Source organism: Ictalurus furcatus, chromosome 8, assembly GCF_023375685.1.
Source record: "Ictalurus furcatus strain D&B chromosome 8, Billie_1.0, whole genome shotgun sequence".
Classification (NCBI taxonomy): domain Eukaryota; kingdom Metazoa; phylum Chordata; class Actinopteri; order Siluriformes; family Ictaluridae; genus Ictalurus; species Ictalurus furcatus.
In genome coordinates this window covers 27290302-27305301 of record NC_071262.1, presented here as the reverse complement: position 1 = coordinate 27305301, position 15000 = coordinate 27290302, and the positions used below count along the sequence as shown (strand labels likewise).

Here is a 15000-nt window from a genome sequence, read left to right as displayed (position 1 = left end):
TCTTTCAGGAGAAAAAGGAGACACGGGGGCTAAAGGAGAAAAGGTATAGTGAGACTCACGTAATACACAGACAAACACAGTAACTTCAGGAGCATTAGAATGAGTTTTACATGTAGACAGACAACGAAATGACAGTTTACAGTCAAGTGCAAAAGTTTGTATCCCCATGGTTTCATGTGCAAAGATTTACTTTGGGAGCCGGTACATATTCTTGTTTTGTTTTTGTTTTTTTTGTTCTTTAGCGTAAAGGTTTGCACACCCCTGTAGTTTTAGAATTAAAAAGATTTATCAGCAAGTTGAAAGAATTTCAGTAAGGTAAGAGAGTATCGTATCAGGGGTTTTTTTTTTAAATAATTAATATCTACTAGTGATAATGAAGGAACGTCTCTGAAACGTCTTGTTTCATTTTGTCTTTTTTTAAATATATATATATATATATATATATTATACTGTATATATTATTTAATATTTAGATATTTATTTGTATCCACTAGAACTTACATAATGTTGCCATTACACATACATGCAACACCTAAGGAGTGGAATGCAAAAGTTTGCACACCCCCTTTAATTCATTTCAGTTGTCCCATTGTGGCGAATCTGTGGAAATAAACAAAAATATCGCTGTGATTTTCAAATGCATCAGCTAGTTAAATGAAAAGGAAGTTCAGTTCATTCAAAATGAAACATGGGTTTCATCCTGCAGCACGACGACTGTCTAAAACTCCACACCGGATATGCGGATGTGTGCGTCTGAGATCTTGTAGCAAAACGTGTATAAATATTATTCGGAAACTCTTTAGAAAACACAATATGAAAGAAAATATTTTGCTCATGTCTCTATAAAACAAAATGAATTGAAACAAAGCAGGAAGACGGGTACGGGGGGGGGGGGGGGGACTTGTTTTTATTTGTAGATAAACTGAAAAAATAGAGGTATCTTTTAGCATTGGGGGGGGGGGTGCAAACTTTTGCACACCCACACATATATACATACATATATTGAATTTGTGAATGTTTTAGGGTTTATTTTGCTCGATTAGCGTGCGTGTTGATGTGATCAGCGAGCATTATTTCCTGTTTCCTGTTTCAGGGTGACCGTGGCTCTGTAGGGAAGAGAGGGCTGAAGGGGCAGAAAGGAGAGCAGGGGCCGCCCGGATTAGACCAGCCCTGTCCTGTGGTGCGTGATAAACTCTCTACATCTAAGATAATATAAGACGTACCTTTACTGTAGTGGAAATTCAAAAATCTTTATCAGGATGTGATGTGTATCTTCTCTACACACTACTTTCCCTCTGCTGTTCCCTGCCTCTTTATCCTTTCACTTCTGCTCTTTATCTTGTGTGTGTGTTTGTGTGTGAGTGTGCGTGCGTGTGTGTGTGTGTGTGTGTGGTTAGCAGTGAGTTGGGCGAGAACGGTTTTCAGTATGCGTGTGTGTTTTTGCTGACAGGGCTCTGCCGGATGTAAAGGCCAGGCAGGGGAAAGCGGGCAGGCTGACGCCAGGGCTCCCTGCCGGCTGGTACTGTACCACTGTGTGGAGTGTGTTTCCCTCTGAGCATGCACATACCAGCGTTTCACATTCATTCAACTCATAAAGACATGGAACTAAAAACAAACTTACTGAGATATGGCTAGAGAAGAAACACGGCAGGCATTCCACTTATCTTACTGACGTAATGATTTGTAATAGGAGCTTAAACGCCAATGTTGCGCCTTTTAATGACTTTTTAAGAGAAAAGCTGCGTACTTGTTGCTTCTCGGTAGACGTACTACCATCAAACGGACATGTTTTGTGCAGTATAATTTACCCTGAGAAGGTGGATGTGAGGTACCTTTATTTAGCTTTTAGAGTAGCGCTTTAAAGGTACATCAGAACTTCAGTTCTTTTGATTTGATACGTATACCGTATTCGTGTTTCCAATCTTTTCCTATCTTTGCTGATAGTGACCATTTTTAACATCACTTGTTGGCTTATCTATTGTTTTGCGTACATCGGTTCAGTTTTGTGATGAGGTCGCAGGAAAGGTTTTACTTCTGATGACTCTTCCATGCAGATCATGTTTGTGCAAGCAAGGCTGCACGGTAGAACGGTGCACCGCCACTCCTTCCCGTCCCTTCCTGCTGGTCCTCAGGGTCATATGTGGGCTTTGCTTTGCCTTTCCGCCCGACGTACGGGCAATTCTATCCGACGGTGTTCTTGATATCGTGATCATCTCGATATTCCACAGTTTCCCTTAACTGACATTTCGGACGGTGGAAATTGTGAGCCGGAAGTGATCTGATAGCGTTTTATAGCCTTCCTCTGCTTCGTAGGCATCAGGTAGCTTCATTTTCAGTTCCTCGTTCGGCTCCTTAGGAGCACATGCTCGTGAGGTTTAAATCGGATCGTTTGTTACAGGCTAGCGTTGCTATTTCTAATTACAGTTCCTCACCTGCCTAACGACTTCTAGTTCATCAAATGTGAAGTTACCGTGCTATAATATTTGCAGGGAGGAATTAGTGCAGAATGCAGTGGTTCTGCATCCCTGTGACACAGGGTTACGGTACAGAACCACACACTACCACGTCGAACAATCGGCTAACATAATAAGGCAACAGAGGTACAATGTAGTACCGTAGTAGTCGTGGCTATGGAGAAACTAAAACATGCATCAAAGATACCGTAATTTTCGGACTATTGAGCGCACCTGAATATAAGCCGCACCCACTAACTTTAAAAAGAAAAAAATTTTTGTACATATATAGTCCGCACTTGTCTATAAGCCGCAGGTGTCCACGTTGTAAACGTGAGATATGTACACAGAAAGATGTTACACAGAGATTTTTTTTAACTTTTAATTAAATACGTACCGTAAATGCTTTATTCCGAACAGTGCCTGTAACACGGCTGGTTAAAAAAATAAAAAATACAGTTGCCTACCAGGAAAAGTCATTGATCGCTATCTTCATCTTCCTCCTGCGCACTAAAACCACTAAAGTCATCTTCTTCAGTGTCGAATTGAACAGCCTCAGAATTACCGGTACTTCGTCACACACTTCCTCAGTCTGTCTTTCGTTGTCGCTCTCAATGTCACTTACGTCTCGAGGCAAATTCGCCCTTGAGCTCGTGCTGTCCTCTTCATCACGCAGCAGTCCAGCCTTTCGAAACCCGCTGGTGATAGTAGATTTTTTGACACTGCTACATGCTGTTAGGATCCACTGGCAGACTTGAGCAAAAGTTGCTCCTCGCATGCTCTTTCCTTCTTCGACAGCCAGATCGATCGCCTTTAACTTGAAAGCTGCATCATATGCATTTCTTCGTGTGTTTTCCATGATGATGGGGTGTGCATGAAGCGCAAAATGACTGATCTGAAGAATTTAGTGTGAGTGCGTTTGATTTAATTCGAACAGTTTCATTGGTCGACTGTGACCTGTTCGGTAATTTCATTGGTCCGATGTGACGAGGCTAAATGTTTTGGCGGCATGAAGCTCGTTAGCCCGTGAAAATCCATAAATTAGCCGCATCATTGTTTAAGCCGCAGTGTTCAAAGCGTGTGAAAAAAGTAGCGGCTTATAGTCCGGAAATTACGGTAACAATTGCAATCAAATTCTACTCTTTCCTATTTCCTCTTATTTCTTTTTTCCTCTTGAGTGTTTGCTGTTCTAAACAAATCATTTATACTGTAGAATTAACCGTACGAGCTACAGGTTGCTAGATCGTTGTCGAGCATGATATTAACCTGCATGATGAGATATTTATTCTACCATATTTGTGTTTTTCGTCATCAGGGTCCAGATGGACTTCCGATACCTGGCTGTTGGCACAAGGTCCGTACACATTTATGATCCGAACGATGTGGTGTGTGTGTGTGTGTACTGCTAGTCAGAAGTTTAAATGCTCCTCCCACATTTCCTGACATTCATTTTGTTCACCTTTTTGGCTTCAGAATCGTGCAGGTTGCGATCTGATTGGCTCGTCACATTTCTCTTCCTATACTTCCGTATAACAGTTACAGTCTGAACATTAAACCTGTTTTATTTATTTTTTTTAACCACTGTGACAGAATAAGTTTGTCACGTTGTCAATGCGTCCAAATTTGAATCCTCGTCATTTTTTTTTTTTATACGTACGTTTTAAAGTCACGATTTCCGACTGAAACGCGTTCGCCCCGTTGACGGGACTTCACGAGTTCGATTTGGCCAAGACGTTGGCCGTGCTGTCTGGGTGGGAGGGGCATACTCTCTCTCCCCTGTCAATCACAGCGAAACTAGCCAATCGTTGGCGTCCGTGAGCTCGTGTAGGGCGTACGGTACTTTCCTCTGAGCGTTACGCGGCACTGTGACGCAGTCTGAGCAGCAGTTCGGAAAGATTCCTGTATTTTAGAGGAAGCACGCGTTAGCCTCCGCCCTCCCCAACGGGTTGGGAATCGGCAGGTGACGAAACTGGAGAGAAAATGGGAAAATTGAAAACTTCTGCCTTTGGCGTTGTGTTTGTGAACGACTGCATGGAGTGTTTTCATTCATTTTTGATTCATTAACTGCTGTATAATGTCCGTGTAATAACGATATCTAATATCTGCGTTTTTCTTTTGCAGTGATGACTAACATGAAGCATAACCAGGTTTCTGTACATATCCCTACAGTATAAATACAACCTCCTATTTTTTAAAGACAAGACTTTGACGATTATCCGTCAGCCAAAGAATTACCTACGGTATTTTTTATATACGTGTGTCTATTTTTCCAAACGAAACGTTCGGGACCAAACTAGGAGTTTGTATAGCAGTTTTTTTTGTTGTTTTGTTTTTCAAAATCGGAGGAACAGAGGATTGCTTCCTTGCCTCTGCTGCATGAGCATGCGCATCCTCCGACGTCATCAGCGGTTGAATCTGGAGCATTTTATTCTCTCCATATATATATATATATATTATTTTTAAAGGACGACGGGACGATGCAGAGAATCAAGCGAAAGCGTCTGTCGCAGCCTTGACGGCTGGAAAATAATCGATCCGTCATACAGGAGCGTCTTCGTCGATGAAATGAAGCCTGGAGAAGAAGTACCTTGGCTCTGTAGGGCACACGGGAATGTACGGTAGTGGCTCTGGCGACGGTCACTGTCGTCCGGCGAGGATGTTTTGACACTAGCGCTTCACTAGCTGACGGATGGGAAAGCCGATTTTAGCTTCACAAGCGAACAGTTGGGTGTCGAGGGTGTCTGATATGGAAATGATATCGAAGAGCTAACTGATATCTAACCTTGAGTACCATATCTTGATTTGCTATCATTACTAGCGTATGCTTTTTTTTTTTTTTTTTTTTAAATAAAAATTTTTTTTTTTGATTTTCTTCAGCATCTGCGAGAAATGAACTGGTGTTTGGTCGCTCGGATGGTTCGTTCTTTTGGTAGTTGATGACGATTTGTAATTAAGGAAGATTAGCGTGTTACTGTATTATTATTATTATTATTATTATTATTATTATAATATGTACACTACTACTAGATTGTATTATATTTTGTTAAACATACCGTCATATTGATTGATCATATTGTTGGGATTCTTCATGTTACAATGATTTCATTTAACATCACATTCAGTTTCTGTATCTATGTATTAATTTATGGTATATTTTGGTATGTGGTATATCATGCTATCATTGCTAAGGATGCATCGATATGATTTCATTCATTTCTTTCGTACTCAATGCGAATAACGATACCAAAACGAGTCGTCTACTTTCCGTTAAGCAAACAAGGCCGTGACATTATATCGTTCAGCTCCGTTCCCTGGTTTAAAATGCTAGGCTCGTGAGTTTATTTTAGACGAGGCGCATTAGCTGGCTACGTGAGTGACTTTGGATGGATCCGGGAAAAGCATTTCTGTACAGTCGTGATTAAATGACCTTTCGCAAACGCCGACGCCGATCGTCAGGAACAACGTACCGGGTAAAGATTTGTTATTTTTCACTCGCCTAGCTTCGTCGGTAGACGTTTTTGTTTTCTCACCTAGCTATTGAATTTGATGTTTTGTATCGTAGGAAGACGCTGTAGTGCGTCCTTTTGATGTTTTCGCAGTCGATTCAGATCGCGGACGTTTCACGTCGTCGGTTCGTCGGCTAGGAATTCGGAGGCTGAGATTACGACGTGGCGCGTGTTTAAGTGGATTTGGTCTGAAAAAAGACACAAAGAAATAAATTTGTTTTTTTATTTATTTATATCATCAAAGAACGACTAAGAAGTTTATTTTGCCTTACGGAAAGAAAATACCGGACTGCTAACGTGCATAATCGTTACTTAAATCTTAACGTCCGCTACAGACGTCGCTTTCATATCGCCACGACTTCAAGTTATCGACGCCATCGATTCGTAAAGTCGGGACTCGTAGAACGGAGTTCCCGAGTTTTAATCACGATGTCGTCGCGCCGTTCGCGTCGTGATTACGATTTTTCCGACAGCACTCGAAGGCAGCGGTACGATCACTTGGTCACGAGTTGTGGAAATTTAGAGATGTTCTAGATGTAGCCGTTTTAGCATGAATCAAAGCCTTGTATTTACAGAAATATTTACGTTTATTCGCTACACGAAGTTAAGAAGAACGTAATCCACGCGCCGATTTGAGTACTCGACTTAATAAACGGTCAAGTCGATTATTAACTAACGTTCTCACTTTTCACTCCGTATGAAACAAATCCAGCCTCTTTCCTCGGATTTAAAACAAAGACTTTGTGCTTTTCTGCCAGTTTACTGATTTTTATATCGACTTTATTATTTCTTTACACACACACACACGTTTATATTATAGATGTTCTAGACATTTAGCACTATAGATAAGAAAGAGATTTGACACCATTTCTCACACACACACACTTCACGGTTGCTGCGTTAAATGAATGTATATGAAACCATTTCATTAGTTAGGAATAAATCACAAGCCATTACGAAGCAGTCTGTTAAACCCTACTTACTGTGAATTCTTGCGTGTGTTTATTTTGATTTTTTTTCTTCCTCCCCGCCTTGGCTTTGAGAACTGACTTTATTTTGTAACGGTATTACTTTTGAAATGAAACGGTGTTTCTATTTGTTTCGATCGGTTTTTGATTTACGAGAAAGAAAGGGGGAAGCGTTCTCAGCGGCCGAGTTTAACTCCTCATGATTGGTGTTTTATCAAATGAATATAAAAGGTTGTTTAAAATATATATCCCTAGCCGTGTTGACTGGCCTTTACAGAATGGCGGTTTATAGACGGAAGGTTTCGTACAGGAATCCCCCAAACCCCACCCCCACCCCCCACCCTGTATATTCAGTCGGGTTAACTCGGTTTGTTTGTGTGGTCAGTTATTGTACTCTTAACCCAGAGATGCGGTCATGACAATGTTCATATAAAATCTTCATATATTTCCAAATAAACTATTTTCACTTACCCGGACTCTGTGTTTCAGTGTGTTAAGCGGACCGTTACGAACTCGACCCGGTTCTACCTTCACACCGATGACGGGTTTAAACGGATTAAAGCTGCGGTACGCAACTTTCATTTGAAAATGAAGCATCGCTTTTAAATTCGAAGAGAAAACAATACTATAAAACTCGGAGCCTCTCCGTAAAAAAACCAAAACATTAACTTATTATTAAACGTCTAACACGACACGAAGTCATGAAGGATTGAAAGCACAACCTTAGGCACCACTGATATTATTATTATTATTATTATTATTATTATTATTAATCCCCTGTGATTCTCAACCACCAGGTTTAGCTGCACGTTGGAGGCCCGGGTGTTAGAAAGCTCTTCTGTGACCCCAAAGATGATCAAATAAACCCGTAGGACGAGTAAATGAATCAGTTCATGTGACTCTGTGACTTGACTTCAAACTTTATTCGAGGCATCAGACTCAAACTGAACAGCTGCATGGCAGATAAATCTTTATGCAAAACAAAAACATGAAATGTGTGTGTGTTTGTGTATAAACTGGAATGCAAAAAAGTAGTAATTTCACTAGTTGTAACATTTAAGTGAATGGAAAAAAAAAATACTTTAAAAAAAAAAACATCACTACAAAAGCAATTAGTGTGATAAATATATAATATATAATATATAGATCAGAGCAGGAACTGAGATACAAAATGGGTTTCAGTCACAGGGTGTCTAGAAATGTCTAGGAAAAAGAAAAAAAAAAAAGAAAAACGGGAATGAGAAAATGGGTTGGTGTTTAAAAACAATACAAATAAAACAGCGCAGTACTTTAATATGCATTTAATATATAACGCCATCCTGTGAAATGCTATTGCTTATGGACGCAGGGACCAGGGGACACCTCCATCTCACACGGTCGGCGGACACGAGCGAGTGAGCGCTGGGACGCTATGAACCTGTTTTATCAGCACGCCCAGCACGCAGAACAGTACGAGGGACTCCGGCGCTGGTGTAACCAAGACGTGGCGTCTGTACCGGGCGTGTCCGAAAACGTCACGGTATCACGGCGCGTATCGGACATTTAAAAACCGCGTCCGTCTTGTTACACGTAGACGTGTTCAGGATGTCATTTGTACGAGCGTGTAGAGGGATAAACCACCATGACGTGCGCGTGCTCATCACACAACACACAGAGCTCGTTTTAATACGGTATTTAACCTTTACTACACTGCCGGTCAAAAGTTTGTGGACACTCGACTGAAACGTTTCTCGTGATGTTAAAACGCTTTTGATCGGAAGGTGCGTGATTAAACGTGTGAAACCGGTGTCGTAGACGGAAATATCATCGCCCCGACGTGTTCGTTTCTTTCGTTAGAAAACTAACATTTTATTTACAAGATAAATATTTATTTTAAACGGACGGCTCGGAGAGAAATATTCCGAAAAGCAGGAGATAAGAGTCCGGCGTCGGTGTGAACTCCTTTAATACTGTTTAAAAAAAAAACGTCTCGGGGAAATTCCTCAAGAAATCGCTCGGGAAAATGCCAAGAATACATTTCTGGAAATTCTAGACAAAAAGGGCGTCGACTTTGAAGACGCTAAAATACTCAATTATTTAGATTTATTTGGGATTTTAATCACAACATAATTCCCATAGCTCCACTTGTGTTACTCCAGAGTTTTGATGACTTTATTATTATTATTATTCTAAAATGTGTGGTAAAAAATTTGAATACAGAATGAGTGTGTCTAAACTTTTGACCGGTAGTGTGTGTGTGTGTGTGTATATATGTATATCTATATATATACACACCGTGTGAGTTGCTCTTGATCATTAGTAAGTCACCTGAATATGAAACAAAGGATACGACGGAATCTGTAGGAGGTTAAACGTGGTGAAGTCTTTCCAGGCGTATGCATCTGTTAAAATGAATAAATAAATAAACAAACAAAATCCTGGAGAGAAAAATCATACCGTATCAACGCTGCAATCCGTTGAAATTTGCAAGCGGGCGTTTCGATCTAAACACGTCGCGATGCTCCCGCCCATAAAAAAAAAAAAAACACGCACTCGTGACCTGTTCCCAATGAACTTCCTGCTGTTTCTTTTTACTGACACTTACTTTCCCAGCCTTTGGTTGCCCCCGTCCCGACTTTTTTCGAGACGTGTCGGAGCCATCGAATTCAGAAACCCGTACTACGGTACATTTCCTCGGTTTAAACGCTTGATATGTTCTATTGTGAATAACGTGTGTTTTTATGAGATTTGCAAATCGTTGCATTCTGTTTTGAGACAGCGTCCCAACTTTTTTGGGGATTGGGGGTCGTACATCAAAACAGTACGGGAATGTGATTCTGTATTGTAATAAATAAATAAAAATTTTTTTTTTTTTTTTTTTTTTTTTAAAGTCCACCGTGAAACTGTGACGCCGTAACGACCCTGGACTGCATAGATAGAAATATAGACCGCAAAAAAAAAAAAAGTTCTATGGATGGACGAGCAACGAACGCCTCGCGAAACGATAACGCGGCACGGTTTGAACGGAACGTCGGTACTATTTACAAAAAGATTCCTCGTAACGTCGGCGTGCTGTTAAAGCAGGTTTCTTGCGCGGCAGCGTGATACCCTGTTTAATACGATCTGACTGGAGCACAATAAAATGGAGGACATTCAGAGATAAAGCAGATGTATTTCGGTTGTCATGTGACACTGCACCATCACGATCACAGTAAAGCTGAAACTCGGTTCAATTCGGGTTACATGTGTCTGAGTTTCGAAAGAAATTTGGCATCGGAGACGGATACAAACGTCTGGCTGAATGATTTGACCTGTATTCAGTGTGTGTGTGTGAAAGTTTGTGCGGAGTGAGTGTGTGAGCGACCTGAGCGGAGGGGGGAAAAGAAGACGAAGCGGACGCCGATGTCAGAAGCCGGACGGAGTGAGAACGTTCATGTCGCGATGTTTGAGTTTATGCGCAGATGCCTTTTTTCCCTCCGCTCCGGTCACCTCCAGGTTGGAAGACTTGAAGTTGGCGGGGTCTTCGACCGCGAGGTTCACTTGGGTCTTGATGCCGTCCAGGGTGGTGGACTTCTGAAGCCCGAAGCACGACTGCAGGTTGAAACCTCCTGCGAGCAAATGTGCAGAGGGAGGAAAAAGAAAAAGAGAACACTCGACCTTGAAAATTTGACCTTGCTGTGACCTTGACCCTGTCTCCTGGAGCCGTTTCAAAATCTAATGCTGGTTACAGTGCCGACTCCATATAAAGCCTATAAAAGGTTTAAAGTGGGCGTGGCCTAATCAAAAAGTTTCGTTTTAGGTTTTTAATTTGCGCAAAACTCTTAACATCAACCTCTTCAGCCCTGCACAAGAGGAGACCAAACTAAAATGCAGTGAAAGCGAGAGCGCGGATTCGTCAGCTGGCTGTTTCTCACCCGAGGTGTTGGAATCGGAGCCGGGGTCGGTGGGGGATTTCTGCACGGTGGGACGCATCCCGAAGAGGCTCCATCGGTCTCCGCGTCCTCCGCCTTCGTTTCCACCCATGGAGACGCCTGATGTGATCGCTGCTGGAGTCGGATGCGGTGAAGGCCAGGCTAGAGCAGATCCTGTTTAACAACACAGAACACAGTTAGACTCGAGTTCATCCCAGATTTCATCACTATTTTTCGATTAGGAAGTAAATATCTGGGCTGAAGCGGACACCTGAGACGGAGCTGGGTGGGACGTGGACGATGAGACGGAGGTGAGTGGTGCTGATGTTGAAAGCCTGTCCTCAAAGTCCCCAGTAAACATCTTCAACTTCTGAAGAACAAAACAGGAGAAAAATCACGTCGATTAAAAACAAATTAATCACAGATTAAAAATGTACACAGCTGTATTTTCAGGGGAAGATTTTTTTTTGTTGAATTACAGGATCTCACAAAAGTGAGTGCACCCCTCACATTTTTGTAAATATTTGATTATATCTTTTCATGTGACGACACTGAAGAAATGACACTTTGCTACAATGTAAAGTAGTGAGTGTACAGCTTGTGTAACAGTGTAAATTTGCCGTCCCCTCAAAATAACTCAACACACAGCCGTTAATGTCTAAACCGCTGGCAACAAACGTGAGTACACCCCTAAGTGAAAATGTCCAAACTGGGCCCAATTAGCCATTTTCCCTCCCCGGTGTCATGTGACTTGTTAGTGTTGCAAGGTCTCAGGTGTGAATGGGGAGCAGGTGTGTTAAATTTGTTGTCATCGCTCTCACACTCCCTCATACTGGTCACTGGAAGTTCAACACGGCACCTCATGGCAAAGAACTCTCTGAGGATCTGAAAAAAAGAATTGTTGCTCTATATAAAGATGGCCTAGGCTATAAGAAGATTGCCAAGACCCTGACACTGAGCTGCAGCACGGTGGCCAAGACCCTACAGCAGTTTAACAGGACAGGTTCCACTCAGAACAGGCCTCGCCATGGTCGACCAAAGAAGTTGACTGCACGTGCTCAGCGTCATATCCAGAGGTTGTCTTTGGGAAATAGACGTATGAGTGCTGCCAGCATTGCTGCAGAAGTTGAAGGGGTGGGGGGTCAGCCTGTCAGTGCCTCAAATTGAGGCACACTGCATCAAATTGGTCTGCATGGCTGTCATCCCAGAAGGAAGCCTCTTCTAAAGATGATGCACAAGAAAGCCCGCAAACAGTTTGCTGAAGACAAGCAAACTAAGGACATGGAATACTGGAACCATGTCCTGTGGTCTGATGAGACCAAGATAAACTTATTTGGTTCAGATGGTGTCAAGCGTGTGTGGCGGCAACCAGGTGAGGAGTACAAAGACAAGTGTGTCTTGCCTACAGTCAATCATGGTGGTGGGAGTGTCATGGTCTGGGGCTGCATGAGTGCTGCCGGCACTGGGGGGCTACAGTTCATTGAGGGAACCATGAACGCCAACATGTACTGTGACATACTGAAGCAGAGCATGATCCCAGCATGTATTCCAGCATGATAACGACCCCAAACACACCTCCAAGATGACCACTGCCTTGCTAAAGAAGCTGAGGGTGAAGGTCAAGCATGTCTCCAGACCTAAACCCTATTGAGCATCTGTGGGGCATCCTCAAACGGAAGGTGGAGGAGAACAAAGTCTCTAACATCCACCAGCTCCGTGATGTCGTCATGGAGGAGTGGAAGAGGACTCCAGTGGCAACCTGTGAAGCTCTGGTGAACTCCATGCCCAAGAGGGTTAAGACAGTGTTGGAAAATAATGCTGGCCACTCAAAATATTGACACTTTGGGCCCAATTTGGACATTTTCACTTAGGGGTGTACTCACTTTTGTTGCCAGCGGTTTAGACATTAATGTCTGTGTGTTGAGTTATTTTGAGGGGACAGCAAATTTACACTGTTACACAAGCTGTACACTCACTACTTTACATTGTAGCACAGTGTCATTTATTCAGTGTTGTCACATGAAAAGTTATAATCAAATATTTACAAAAATGTGAGGGGTGCACTCACTTTTGTGAGATACTGTACATCAAACTGAAATCGCACTCGAAGGTTTCAATGCATGTACGATTTCAAATTCAACTTTATAATAATCCGGCATGAAAATTCAAGTCGAGGCACCGACACGACTCCCGACACCAAGGCCGACACGACTCCCGACACGACTCCCGACACCAAGGCCGACACGACTCCCGACACCAAGGCCGACACGACTCCCGACACCAAGGCCGACACGACTCCTGACGCCGAGACCTCAGTCAGTCCAGATCGGGAGCAGCATCTCCAGCACCACCGCACTGGGCATAATCATGTTCGCAGATGGCACGGCCATGGTGGGTCTCATCAGCAGGAAGGACGAGTCAGCGTACAGAGAGGAGGTGAAGCGACTAACCGACTGGTGCAGAGCCAACGGCCTGTTGCTTATCGTGGACGAAACATAACAGATAATCGTCGACTTCAGGAGAGCATGCCGCGACCTGTCTCCACTGAACATCGCCGGCTCCTCTGTAGAAATCGTCAACAGCACCAAATCCCTGCGGGAGAACCTCGCCTGGTCCCTCAACACCAGCTCCACAAACAACAAAGACAAGCAGCGTCTCTACTTTCTGCGAAAAGCCCATCTCCCACCCTTCATCCTCAGCACCAACCCTTCTACACAGGATCAGAAGACCCTGCGGAGGACAGTGAGGACAGCTGAGAAGATCACTGGGGTGTCTCTTCCCTCCATCACAGACATTCACACTCAACACGAACCCATACAGCATCACCTGAATGTCGAAATAATACATTTGATCTTTTGCAACATATTCTAGTTTCCACCAAGAATAATATAACGGCTAATGTTATTTCATTAATGCCATTAGTAATAATAATAATAATAATAATAATAATAATAATAATATTAAGGATATCCACGTAAACAAGGCCTCTCGTGAAACCTAAGCTAAAGTTAGCTAGCGTGCTAAACAGCTGATAAACTGCCAAAGGATTCAAATCCACACTTACCTTTTAAATTGTAGATTTTTTTCTTTATCCGCCTTAAACCGGTCTTTTATTCTGTCCATATTTTTTCAATATGACCCGGTCTTATCGATTGATTAACTCCGCTGGTTATATATCGAAATAAATACTTTGATCAACAAAGTCGCCTTATCGCTATAATGCTAAAAGCGCAAACTGGCTGAAACTGGTTTACTTCCGGCCGGAAGTGCTTCTTCTTCTTCTTGTTTTTGTTTTTAATGGCGGTTGGCAAACCACTAAAGGTGCATTACCGCCACCCACTGGACTGGAGTGCGGGCAGTAGATTGGCAGGAAAAAAAATAGTAATAATAATAAAAATAAATAAATAAATAAATAAATAAAAATAATACTAAAAATACGGCCGGAAGTGCTTTCAGGCGCCTTCACAATAAACGTCCGGGTGCAACACAAAAGGTGACGTAATTATTAATTAAAGTAAACTTTATAATTCAGCACCATACAGTGTTACAGTGTAAATTGTTTATTCACAAAAACAAATTTTGCCTAGATGTGATGTCTTTCTTGCTGAGCTTTCTCATTGATAACAATAAGAATAACAAGTTTCTGAAGAATTATGATCATATTTTATTACTGACTGAGGTGCTATTGTTGTTTTTTTGTTTGTTTGTTTGTTTATTTTTATCTTATTGTATTTGAATGCAGTGCTGATTTCTTTTCTTGCAATAAAAAAGAATACCCCCCCCCCCCCAAAAAAAAAAGATTCAACACCTTAAATGATTTAACTTATGCTATTTATTGATTAATTCACGTTTTCATGTTTCACGTTGAAGACTATAAGATGTCCATTTTAATTTGGTTCGGTTTACGCAGAACTCTTACACACAGCTTTACTAAAAGATTGCTCAATTAGGCCGAGTGTTCGTATCACTCCGCTTGTCTGTCTTCGCTATATGTAAAATTCCAGCAATTCTAGGGATGGTTTATTAAATAAATGAAATAAATAAAGGTTTCTACACTCTCTATGGACCGTCAGTGGGTCTGTGCGTTGGCATGGAAACACAAAAAACGCTTTATCCAGCTGTGGCTTCTCTGGGAAATGTTTTATTTTCAGAGACGTACTGTACGGTATGCCTTGTACTCAAA

General features: G+C 42.0%; 2 protein-coding genes across 2 annotated transcripts in view; one reads left to right on the top strand and one right to left on the bottom strand.

The window, feature by feature from the left end:
* Positions 1-7084, top strand: part of col23a1a (collagen type XXIII alpha 1 chain a) — a 28813-nt gene extending 21729 nt beyond the window's left edge. The window contains exons 23-27 of the mRNA XM_053631847.1: positions 1-43; positions 1094-1180; positions 1451-1519; positions 3769-3807; positions 4919-7084. The exon at positions 1-43 is cut by the window's left edge and continues 11 nt beyond it. Of these exons, the coding sequence (XP_053487822.1) occupies positions 1-43; positions 1094-1180; positions 1451-1519; positions 3769-3807; positions 4919-4969 (289 nt within the window). The 3' untranslated portion in view covers positions 4970-7084. The remainder of the gene's footprint in view (positions 44-1093; positions 1181-1450; positions 1520-3768; positions 3808-4918) is intronic.
* A 742-nt stretch (positions 7085-7826) lies between these two features.
* On the bottom strand, positions 7827-14246 carry LOC128611954 (putative monooxygenase p33MONOX). Its single transcript, XM_053631848.1, has 4 exons — positions 13882-14246; positions 11089-11187; positions 10821-10991; positions 7827-10514 (listed from the first exon to the last, which is right to left on the bottom strand). Exons 3-4 carry the CDS (start codon positions 10927-10929, stop codon positions 10312-10314), a joined length of 312 nt encoding a protein of 103 aa, XP_053487823.1. The 5' UTR covers positions 10930-10991; positions 11089-11187; positions 13882-14246; the 3' UTR covers positions 7827-10311.
* Between the last annotated feature and the right edge of the window lie 754 nt (positions 14247-15000).

What these genes read in the sequence shown, in the direction of transcription:
- LOC128611954 (XM_053631848.1), bottom strand. Translation starts at nt 10,929, where the DNA reads ATGGGTGGAAACGAAGGCGGAGGACGCGGAGACCGATGGAGCCTCTTC. An exon ending in CTCCGATTCCAACACCTCGG is followed by an intron (nt 10,515 to 10,820) that starts GTGAGAAACAGC and finishes ATTTGCTCGCAG; the next exon opens with GAGGTTTCAACCTGCAGTCG.